The sequence below is a fragment of the Hoplias malabaricus genome, chromosome 2 (assembly GCF_029633855.1).
Source record: "Hoplias malabaricus isolate fHopMal1 chromosome 2, fHopMal1.hap1, whole genome shotgun sequence".
In the NCBI taxonomy this organism is placed as follows: Eukaryota; Metazoa; Chordata; class Actinopteri; order Characiformes; family Erythrinidae; genus Hoplias; species Hoplias malabaricus.
Window position 1 is genome coordinate 42,506,636 of NC_089801.1, and position 11,846 is coordinate 42,518,481.

General features: G+C 39.0%; 1 protein-coding gene across 1 annotated transcript in view; it reads left to right on the plus strand.

Annotated features, from left to right (window-relative positions):
• Nucleotides 1-10,314, plus strand: part of LOC136686153 (cholesterol 24-hydroxylase-like) — an 11,982-nt gene extending 1,668 nt beyond the window's left edge. Inside the window, exons 3-15 of the mRNA XM_066659724.1 lie at nt 3,426-3,507; nt 3,588-3,661; nt 4,459-4,545; nt 4,636-4,774; nt 5,981-6,094; nt 6,194-6,350; nt 7,216-7,287; nt 7,532-7,604; nt 8,907-8,991; nt 9,233-9,343; nt 9,561-9,649; nt 9,770-9,836; nt 9,940-10,314. Of these exons, the coding sequence (XP_066515821.1) occupies nt 3,426-3,507; nt 3,588-3,661; nt 4,459-4,545; nt 4,636-4,774; nt 5,981-6,094; nt 6,194-6,350; nt 7,216-7,287; nt 7,532-7,604; nt 8,907-8,991; nt 9,233-9,343; nt 9,561-9,649; nt 9,770-9,836; nt 9,940-10,077 (1,288 nt within the window). The 3' untranslated portion in view covers nt 10,078-10,314. The remainder of the gene's footprint in view (nt 1-3,425; nt 3,508-3,587; nt 3,662-4,458; nt 4,546-4,635; nt 4,775-5,980; nt 6,095-6,193; nt 6,351-7,215; nt 7,288-7,531; nt 7,605-8,906; nt 8,992-9,232; nt 9,344-9,560; nt 9,650-9,769; nt 9,837-9,939) is intronic.
• The last annotated feature ends 1,532 nt before the right edge of the window (nt 10,315-11,846 follow it).

The window sequence follows — 11,846 nt, forward strand, 5'->3', positions numbered from 1 at the left end:
AATGAGGTGGAAAAAAATCCATACATTCACTTTGTGCGAATCTCTTTTTGCAGCTGTGGTTTTTTGACGGCCAATTGATGGACCTATAGGAAAGCTTTAGCTGGACCAATCAGATCGCGAGGTTTGTTTAACCATTCAGAACATTGATTTGTTGCTGTCAACCATAGCACATTTCCACCAATTGAACTCCGGTTCTTGAACCGGTTCCATTCCTGATTCTTGAACATTGGTTCTTTCCAGTGAACTGGTGCATTTCTACTGACAGCGGAGAAATGTAACCAAGAGCCACAGCTGAGCTGCAGGGTTCCTTTGGGACTTGAATTGAGGTGTGTCCAAAAATTCAGGGCTCTTTTTTTGGCCTAATTCAGCGTCCAGGGCTTCTGTTAGATGCTTGTCCCATTTAGTGTAGTTGGGCTCACTGAGTGGACCGATATGAAGAGGAATTAGTTGAAAAGCAATTGTTGTAATATCATCATCATCATTTTCTTCTCCGCTTCTCCATTTCAGGGTCGCGGTGAATTGTTGTAATAGGACAATGTAAAATGCAATCCACACACATCATTGCTTTTCCAAACATTCCTTTGGTGCCTGTCACTGTCCTCAGTCTCCATGAAATAACTTAAATTAGATTTCTAAAACAGAGAAAACAATTAATTTGTACATTTTTTTATGTGTATTATTATAAGTGTACTCTCAAAATAATACAACTGGTTGGTGCCAGTTATGAGCGAAAGGTTATTTACTGGTGAATAAAAATTATAAAGTGAGCTGCAGTATAAACAGAGTTGTTATCAACAGCATTCAGCAAAGTGATACATGCTTGTGGAAACAAACAATAGAACACTTCTCAGATTTCATGGCCGGAACTAACTTTAGTACCTGGAAATAGTGTGTGTGTGCAAGGTGTTAGTGTGTGTGTGTGTGGGGTGTGTCTGGATTTACATTACAGATCTCTGTAATTCATTTATATCTAGACATAATTCTAACTTAAGACATCTCTAATTATAATTTGACTAGGCGAAGTAACAATTTGAGGTATCTAATTACATTTTGACTAATGGGTTTCCTCCCACTGTTCAAAATCACACACTGGTAGGTGGACTGGTGACTAAAATGTGTCCATAGGTTTCAGTGTGTGTTGCCCTGTGAAGGACTGGCATCCCCTCCAGGGTGTGTTCCTGCCTTGTGCCCAGTGATCCGGACCCACCTCAACCCTGAAATGGATAATCAGTTACAGACAATGAATGAATGAATTAAATTAAATTATTATTTTAAACTTACATTTCAGGTATCTACAATTAAATTATGACAAGTCAAAAAGTAAATTAGAGATATCTTGCTAGTTCAGATATCCAATATTGTATTTTTGACTAGTCAAAATTCCTTTTAATATATCTTCAAATAAATTACAGGTATCTTGAACTTACTTGCCTTTTGTGTTTCTGATATCTTAAATTATTATTCTGACTAGTCAAAACATAGCTGATTTACATAGCACATTTTCATGCCATGTAAAAGTTGCCAAGTCTGCATATTATGGGGAATTTTGTTTTTATATTTTCAGTAAAGTCGCTTACAATGATTGGTAGTCAGGGGTTGCTTTTTTGAGCTTGTTTTTAAAACTTTTTGGGTTTGCTTCATCTATAGAGTTGATGTCTGAGAAAATAAGCCAAACATGTAATATATCCACAGTATGGAGGTCATGTTCATATGTTGCCCTATTAACGACAGAATGCAATTACTACACCATTTAAGGTGGAACAGAAAATCTGAATAAGAAGCTGCCAAATAAGAAGCCCACTTCAGAGTTGTAGATTTATTTCTGTATTTCCCCCAGTCCCTGACATGTAAATAAGCTTATGAACATTTCTCACTGACGGAGCATCTGCTGGTGTTATTTCGATTTAAGCAAATTTACAGAAAAATTGTTTAAAATGAGCACACCTGGCAACCGAGGCGGTACATGGGGAGACTAATGCACACAATGACTACAATTCAGATATCTGAAAATGGCTTTTTGACTAGTCAAGTTCAAATATGAGGTATCTTTAATACTATATGACTCATCAAATTCGTTGACGTCATTAGAGATATCTTAAGGTGCAATCTCTAACTTTGACACCAAGCATTTCCAGAGCTTCTCCTAGACATTGGCCTAGTTGCCGCACCATAACATCCATTCGCCATTCCTCTTCTTCCCCTGAGCTTTGCTCAGAGACAGCTTTCGCAGGTGACAATTCGGAAGGAGAAGGGGGCCTTCCTCATTGCTGATCTGTTTCCTTGGGTGAACCACAGGCATGCCCGTCTGTCCTAGGCCGCAGACTAGATCCTGAAGATCTTGTTCTCCACTTCCCAGGCTGGAGGTTGGAGGTATTTTCATGCTCAGGGTGTGCCATCGAGCTTCACTGGACTACTGTAAAGCTTCCCAATTTGATCATTTAAATGTTGAAAAAGATTTTGTCTGGAATTTTTATTGCCTTGAAGCAAAAGCTCTACACATATCTGAAGTAGATTCACCTTGGTGTGAATCTACTAATTCTCCTCGCTCACTTAATTTCTGCAGTTATCTGGGTCCATTATTTTCCATTTCTACTCTCTCCTCTCTGATCTGTTCTTCACCTTGGTGTTCCTCTCAGCACTACATGGCATAGCACTAAAACTGACTACAAAACTCTACCACAAAAACCTGACTGAGATACTGCAAAAATTGCATTCAAAATTCATGGTTTTTAACAATGTTTGAATATGCAGTGGAAATAGGGAATAACGGTTGATCATTAAGTGACTCTCTGTGTCTCTCTGCATTCTATTGGATGCTGATCTGGTCATAAATCACCATGAAGTGTCATTTATGATTCCTCTCTCCACATTAGAAGTGTTACTTTAAATTCTGATCTGGGCTCGGGTGAAAAGATGACCAGAAAGGCCACTCATGTGACTAGGTTAAATTTCCTAAAGAGTAAAGTCCCAAAGATCAAAATAAAGAAATTAAAACACATTCATCTCACTACACTACAGTGGATTCAGAAACTAATTATTAATTAATTAATTAAGTCATTCATTCATTCATTATCTGTAACCGCTTATCCAGTTCAGGGTCTGGAGCCTACCCAGAATCACTGGGCTCAAGGCGGGATCACACCCAGGGGGGGGCACCAGTCCTTCACAGGGCGACACATTCACTCACACCTAGGGACACTTTTGAGTCACCAATCCACCTATCAACGTGTGTTTTTTGACGCGGGAGGAAACCAGAGCACCCAGAGGAAACCCATGCCGACACGGGGATAACACAACAAACCCCTCACAGACAGTCACCTGGAGCAGGACTTGAACCCACATCTTCCAGGTCCCTGGGGCTGTGTAGAAACTAATAAGATTTTGGTCTTCAGAAGTGAGCAGCTGGTGTTTTTCTTATTTTTCAGGGCTGAGGAATATGGCCCTGTCTACAGACTTAATGGATTTCATAGTGTGGATCTAGTTGTGACCTGCCCTGAAGCTGTAAAGGTAGACATTTTACTCTGCAGTTAAATGTAACTTGAGGTAAAAACGTTAAAAAAATCACTTCTCTGTTTTTGGCGCTGTAGGAGTTTCTCATGTCCCCCAAGTATTCCAAAGATCCTTTTGTCTACAAACGTATGTTCAGCTTGTTCGGAAAAAGGTAAGTTTGGTCATGTCTTACACTCTTACTCAAACAGATTGTTATTAACTTAACAAAAGTATTTATTTTCTGTAATTAGACAACTGTAGTGGGGTTAGTTATAATTACATATTTTATTATGACTGATCCGCAAAATTGAATCTGACCTGAAAGTAAGAATTTTGTACAAAGAAATAGAACCCAAATTCCTTTCTTGCCCCCTGGAGACCTTGTGCCATAAACAAAGCCTGGAGTGTATTTTTATGATCCGCTGTCCCAGATGTAGGTGCTATCTCAACTTCAGTCTTCAATCTAGCCTGAAAGTGACCAGGCTAAATTTCTGAATATTGAAGTCCCAAAAGTCAAATATCTTATGAGAGAAATTAACCCATATTCATTTGGCTACACGATAGACCCCACAAAAATATTAACCTTCTCTGATTTTGATGTTTATCCACATGTAGGGTGTATTTAGCTGGTCGTGAACAAAGCTATATAGCTTTCTAGAGAAGTTAGCACTGTGGAAAATTTGAGCATGATTGTTGAGCGAGTTAAATATTAACATTTGTTCTCATTACTGCTGATTCATGCCTATAACAATAATAAAAAAAGAACATCAGCAGTTATAAATTTGATTAATATTGTTTACCTTTTGACGTGGTTTTATGTGCTTGTTTGTAATCTAGTTTTAAATGTTCATGCAAACATTTAAATGCTGGACTACATTTAGAGTGATGCCCTCTGTAAATGGAATAGAGCAAAGAACATTGTACATCTTTCCAGCTTCCGCTCCGTCCTGTTTCTTGGTGTCTCCATAGGTTTTTGGGAGATGGGGTGCTGAATGCTTTGAACCATGACTTGTGGTACAAACAGCGTAGGATCATGGACCCTGCTTTCAGCAGTTCGTGAGTAACACCCTGTCACTCTTCTGTTTGGGAGAGGGTGAGACACTGTAAAAGGTAAAGGTACATTGACCATTCTATAATTCTTGGCAGTTATCTCAGAGGTTTAATGGACACCTTCAACGAGAGGGCGGAACGTCTAATGGAGAAGCTGGAGGAAATCGCAGAAAAGCAGACGACTGCCCACATGCACCACCTGCTCAACTGTGTCACACTAGGGGTTATTTGCAAGGTTGTGGTGTGCTCTCTTTCAGATCAGTCCAAACTCCCAATTATATCAGTCCACAGTGGAGATAAAAACTTTTCAAGAGAACAACTTTTCAAGTCCTTTTCTGACAGGATTTAATTTTCATGGGCTCCTCCCTTTCATGGGGTAACTAACTCTTTTACAGAAGGATTTCTGTAGTTTTATTTTTTTTGGAATTGACCCAAATCCCCCTGATGTCCTTTGAGAAAATTACAGATTGAATTACCTAGAGCAGGGGCAATTAATTCAAATTCATAAAGGTCCAGTTAGAGAAAATTTCCCAAGCCAATGTCTGGAACATAATGTATAACTTGCATTATGATCAGTGCCATATCCTGTACATTAAAATAGCCTTATAATGATAGCAAAATTTTAAGTAATTAACAACTGAATATCTAATCTAATGACATTTTCAATATATTTCAACAAGATTTATGAATAATTATAACAAATATTCTAAATAAAATGTCCTTTCCTTATTTCAAATAAAACAATGATTTAAAAAAAAAAAAGTCTCTAATGACTTTTGTAGTTGCAGTTAGCTGCTTTTCCGTAACCCGCAATCAGATTGGCCCTAATTGCTGAAAGGCAGGGCTTAACCATTAACAGCAAGCTGATTGGCATTTTATGCAGAAGAATGCGACTTTATCTGTAAATAGAATCCATGTTCAGCATTATGAAAATATTTCAACCTGTAATCACTCCCTTATTTTTAATGTTTCTGGATTTTCCTCACACAAAACTGTAATCCCAAAAGTGTGCCATAAAAGCTTTTTTATTTTATATTATTTATATGAAAATAAATAATAAATAAATAAAACTGGTACTTTAACATAAAAGTTAAAATATTTCAGAACATCCCTCATGATCATGTGATGACGCGTTATAATTCTAACTAACGTTAGAAGCTAGATTGTCCTTTGGATGTGAGAGTTTTAACACAGAAGAGGCAAATAAAACTAAACCAATCTGAATTGGGCTGCAGCCACATTTCCTAATACACGCTTGGTTGAAAACACAAGTACATTTTTTAGAGCAGTGACAGTACTTTATATTCTGCCACCGCTGGTACTGGATCAGGTCTGCCTTTCTGTCATCTGTTTTGCTGAGGGAAGGTTGTGACTGGTAATATCAGGTAAATCCGCAGGTAAATTCCTCACAATAATAATGAGTTCATTTTTCTGTGTCTAGGTGGCATTTGGGGTTGATTTGGACTTGCTACAGGAACATGATTCTCCATTCCCAGGGGCCATAGAACAGTGTTTGCAGGGCATAATTATTCATGTCAGAGATCCATTTTTCACAGTGAGAATTTTTAAATTTTTCACAGAAAAGTTAACCATAATCCCATGTAACCCAAATTTACTAGAATACTGTATGAATTGGTATTTTACTTGTTCACAGTTCTTTCCCAAGAACAAGAAAAAGGTGCAGGAGATAAAAGATGCTGTTGAGCTCCTGCGTAAAACTGGAGCCCAGTGGATAAATGATAGGAAAAGAGCTGTGGAGAACGGTGAAGACGTGCCCAGAGACATACTCACACAGATCCTTAAAACTGCAGGTAGATCAGCGTCACTTCACTTAACCCATCTTTTTCTCTTTACTAGTTTACAGAGATGTTTTTAAAAGCTGTTGTAGCTAATAATACTCTTGTCCAGTTCAGTCTAAGTTATCTCTTAGTTAAGAATAATTATGAATTCAGAAATTATTATTATGGTTGTGTAACTGTATCCTTCTCTTAAAGTTTTTTACTACTTCTTCATTTTCTTCTAATTATTCAGACAATTTTTGGTCTGGTACTATTCTCACAATTTTTGAGATATCGACTCTTCAAACCTTCACTCATGAGGAGTGGTGGTATGCATCTTTGGGATATGCACACTCGTTGCCCCCTACACTTGTTTTTGCCCATTCATTTCAATTGACTTTTTTCTTCCTGTTCTAATTTGATCAGTTTTGAAGCTACAGCCACAGAATTTCACACGGTTGGACCTGAGTACATGGGCACTCGTCACATCAAATCAGACCACTCTCATTTTTCAGTCCCACTTTATCCCTTGTTCAGTATCCCTCCATTCATTTGAATAGGGAAGCCCAGGGTGCGTGATGTCATAATTTCATCTGCCTCCTCTGCCCAGAACGGTTTAATCCACTTTCACCTGAATGTTTTCTCATAAAATCCTTTACGTTCACCTAGAGTCTTCATGTAAACTTTAAATGGTAGATAGATTTTCCATTTTTAACACCTGTTTGGAGTGAGTTAAAAGGAATGGATTGAAATGAGTAGCTCTTGGAGCTGGAGCTCTGTATGTGTTTATGTGTGTGTGAGTAAGAGAGAGAGAGAGAGAGTGGGAGAGAGACTGTGCAACCATCAGGTCTCTAGTTGTGATTATTATTAATATTGTTATTATTATTTTGTTTTGAAGAGGAACTTAAGACTAATAATGAGGACGACTCTGAACTGATGCTTGATAATTTTGTGGGATTCTTTATTGCTGGTGAGTCCTTTTCTATTCATATTTCCAGTCCATCCCACTTCTAGTGGGACACTGACAACATTATGTCCCATGTCCACATCCTTGTTTTCTGTTGTCTTACAGCAGTGCAGTGTGGTAAATTGAAGAATGAGGTCATATTTAAATTTAAAATATTGAGTACTGTGTGTGTATTCTTGTTAAACTTTGCAGGGTAGTGAAGAAAATCCTTTAATTCTACTAATACTGTATTACTTTTTATTTTTAGGGCAGGAAACAACAGCCAATCAAATGTCATTTGCCATAATGGCACTGGGGAGGCATCCAGATATTTTAAAAAGGTAAAAGTAAGAAGTGCCCATTAAATAATCCCTATTTTTTATTTACATAATTACATATATTAGCATGTGTGGTTTCAGCAGGTAAATATTCCACGGTTCTTCCAGCTACAAGCCCATTTCCAGGCAAGATGTAAATAAAAACAGAATGCAATAAATAATTTAAACCCTATTTGTAATTGGAAATAGAACAAAAACAATATTTGAAAATTTGAAATAGGGAAGTTTTATTGTTCTTGGAAAAATATTTGCCAATTTTAAATTTGATACCAACAACTGGTTCCAAAAAAATTTGGACAGGGAACAAAACAGTAGTAAAATTGTGTAATGCTACAAAAATAGGTTAATTGGAAATAATACAGTGACATGAGTGTGTTTAAATAGAGCGTCTCAGAGAGGTAGAGCCTTTCAGGAGTAAAGTGGGGAGTAGTTCACTGCTCTGTGAAACACTGAGCAGATATAGTAGAATAATTAAATAATAACATTTGTCACTTAAAATAGTAATGAACTTGAGGATGTCTATGTGTGGGACAAGGCCCAAAAACAGTTTTAGCTGGCTGTGGTCTTCGAGTCCTTATATGGCATTGAGTAAAAAAGAGACAGGTTTCTGTCATGGAAATCACTGCATGGGCTCAGAAACACTTCCCAAAACCAGACAGTGAACATGGTTCATCACGAAATTCACAAACGCAAGTTAAACCTCACAAATGCAAAGGAGAAACCAGATATAAACGGGATCCAGAAAAGCCACCAACTTCTCTAGGATTGAGGTGAAGTGGAAAGCCACCAGAAGCCAGCATCTGTGGTGGTGTGTGGGGTGTCATTAGTGCACATGACATGGGTGAAATGAAAGGATGCTGCCATTCAGACAACATCTTTTTCAGGGAAGGCCTTGTTTATTTAAGAAAATGAGGCTAGTCCACATTCTGCATGGATTACAACAGTGCGGCTCCTTAGTAAAATAGTCTGGGAGCTAAACTAGTCCAGACCTGTCTCCCACTGAAAACAACTGGGACTTTATGTAACAAAAACACTATAACGGAAAGCCCAAGTTGTTAAGCAGCTGAAATCCTTTAACAAGCAACAATCAGCAAACAGTTCACTTTCAGAACTGCAGTGACAGGTCTTTTCAGTTCCCAAACTCTTACAGAGTACTGTTAAAGAAGAGCTTATGAATGCAGAGGTAAACACCACACTGTCATAGCTTGTTTTGGAATGTGTTGCTAGTATCATTGCATTATATTTTTATTTACATTTTTTGGAAATTATATTGTAGTTTTAAATTGTTTTGTTTTTATCCTTAAGGGCTAGGGATGAGGTTGATCAAGTTCTTGGGACCAAACGTGACATTCTCTACGATGATCTTGGAAAACTCACTTACTTGTCTCAGGTTTGTCCATAAAGCATGAAAAGGCATATAGTTACAGCCAAAACTGGATCTCCAAACTGATATAGAACAATATTCTCAGAAAGAAACAATTTTAATTTTTTAATATATATTTTCGTAAACAAATTATATTCCAAGTTTTTAAGAACGTTTCAGTTGATGGAGGTTAATGCAACACAAAACACAGCTACTGTTCTCAAATTAGGTTTAAATAATAAATTCAGTTATTAATGCTGTGCTTTAGGTGCTGAAGGAGACACTTCGCTTGTATCCCACTGCCCCAGGCACCACTCGCTGGCTCCATGAGGACACTGTCATCAATGGAATAAAAGTCCCAGCAGGATGTGGACTTTCAGTAAGTGTCTTTGAATTTGAAGGTCCACCTGGAACCAAATCAGTGGCTGCCACATTTCCATCCAGTTTTCCATGGATCAGTACATAAAATACAGCCCAGTTTGCAGCTAATTATAAAGCCCATTGTTATGCTTATATATATATTCTATTTCATATATATTTTATTTATTTAAAAAGTTATGTTCAACCATTATCACCACTCCTCTTGCCTTCTGTAGTTAAGTTCCTACGTCTCATCTCGGATGGAAAAGTTTTTCAAAGATCCTTTGAAGTTTGATCCAGAAAGGTTTCATGCAGATGCCACCAAGTAAGTATTTCTCTTAGCATTTAGTTTTAATATGACTCTCTAAATATAATAATAATAATAATAATAATAATAATAATAATAATAACAATAATAATAATAATAACTTTTCTTTTTGTGAAGACCATATTTCAGCTACTTTCCTTTTGCCCTTGGTCCACGATCCTGTCTTGGGCAGAATTTTTCTCAAGTGAGAGCACATACACACACACACACACACACACACACACACAAACAATACGTCCAACGAATGTTGTTTTGCTCAGTTACAAACTTTTTTTTCTTTTGTTTAGATGGAGGCCAGAGTCGTGCTTGCAAAACTTCTCCAGAGATTCGAATTCACTCTCCTGCCTGGACAGTCTTTTAATATCAAGGACACTGGAACTCTTCGTCCTCAGAGCGGAGTGTTGTGCAAAATTAGGAGACGCTAATTAAAAAATCAAGACTACACTGAGATATTATAATAAAGTAAAAAGAAGTCTAAGTTTGTCATGAATATCACATACAACATATTTACCACCCTCACAAAAATAAAAGGACGTTCTAGTATTTTAACCTTATTACTGTGATTATATTTTAAATCGATTGACACTATTAATATAATTCCATATGTAACCGCTTATCCAGTTCAGTTTGGTTTGTTTATTATGTTTGGCTTATACTTAATAAACCAATAAGATTTATGTAAATAATCCAGTAGGCTTTACGTGATTGTTTTTCCACCACATTAAAGGGTATGTTGTAAAGGAAGAGGAAGGGTGTGGGACAGTTGCAAAGGGGAGGGGATTAGGACAAATATCCATGGCTGCACCTGAAAAGAGGATGAGCTGGAAAGTCAGAGACTGGGAGTGCTCATAGTGGGCAGGATGCAGGCATGCAGCAGCACCTGTGAAGGGGTGTGGGCTAGAAAGTATGAGGCTTGGAGTAGCGGCTGCCGCAGGGGTAGAGGGTGGGTTGATGAAGGGACTGGGTTGGAATGATGAGTAGAAACAGATGGAGAGAGGAGGAGAAAGGGAGGGGTGGGATGATAAACGGAGAGGTGGGATATTGAGTAGAGACAGACAGAAAGAGGAGGAGAAAGGGAGGGGTGGGATGATGAGTAGAGACAGACAGAAAGAGGAGGAGAAAGGGAGGGGTAGGATGATAAAGGGAGGGATTGGGACTCGAGGCCAAGTGCCATTGGTGGAGGTAGTGGTGGGATTTCACGCATGTCACTGTGGGAGGAGAAACAAGAGAACAGTCAGTGCAGGAGCAGGTGCGCTAAAGTTTTAACAGTGGGGCAGCAGCCATGATGATGGCAGATTCGTATTTCCCAAACACGAGGCAGTCCCGTAGCAGTGTAGCCAGAGATGGAGATAAGGGGAGGCTCGAACCTGTGCACCAGCATCGGAGGCAGATGCGGGGGGGTCGCTCCGGAGGCCAATTGCAGTGGAAGGAGAAGCAGGAGAGAGAGCAGAGGCCATGGCCATGTCAGGGAAATACCCCTTGAAACTGGAGGAAGAACCCTTAGAAAGAACCAAGACTCAAAAAGGGGACCCATCCTTCTCTGGTCAAAAAATTGTAAATAATAGTGTTTTAATTTAAACTGCAGGTTGAAGCAGCCTTGGAGTCTGGAGTGTGGGTTATGGAGTTCTTTAGTAAAGATCTGTGCTGAATCAGTCCCATTGTCACGCCCTCGTCCTGTCAGGTCTGTTTTCCCCGCCATGTGCTCTCTCTGCACATGGCTCTGTCTGTTATTGTCCTTGTCTCCGCCCTAGTCCCGCCTTTGTTCCGCCTCCTTGTCTGTGTCTCATTTGTTACCCTGCCCTCTCATTATCTGTCTCAGGTGCGTCTCCTCTGTGTTTAGTATTTAAGTCCCCTTGTATCACTTCTTCTTGTCAGTCATTCGTTCTCGTACTAGTTTCATTCCAGTTCCCAGTCTTGTTGGTTTGCTTCCTTTGTCACGTTGCTGAGTCCAGTCTGTCTGTCCCTTGATTCAGTTTGTTCTCTGTCTGTTTTCTTCCTTGTGTCTGTCCTTGTCTGTCATTACCGTTCAGTCTGTTTAGCTCTTTCTGTTTAGGTTTCTGTTTAGCTCTGTGTCCAGGTTTGTCTCCTTGAAGGCGGCACCTGCCACTCCTGTCTCCGCGAAGGCGGCACCCGCCGCTCCTGTCTCCGCGAAGGCGGCTTCACCAGCCGCTCCTGTCCCAGCGAAGGCGGCTTC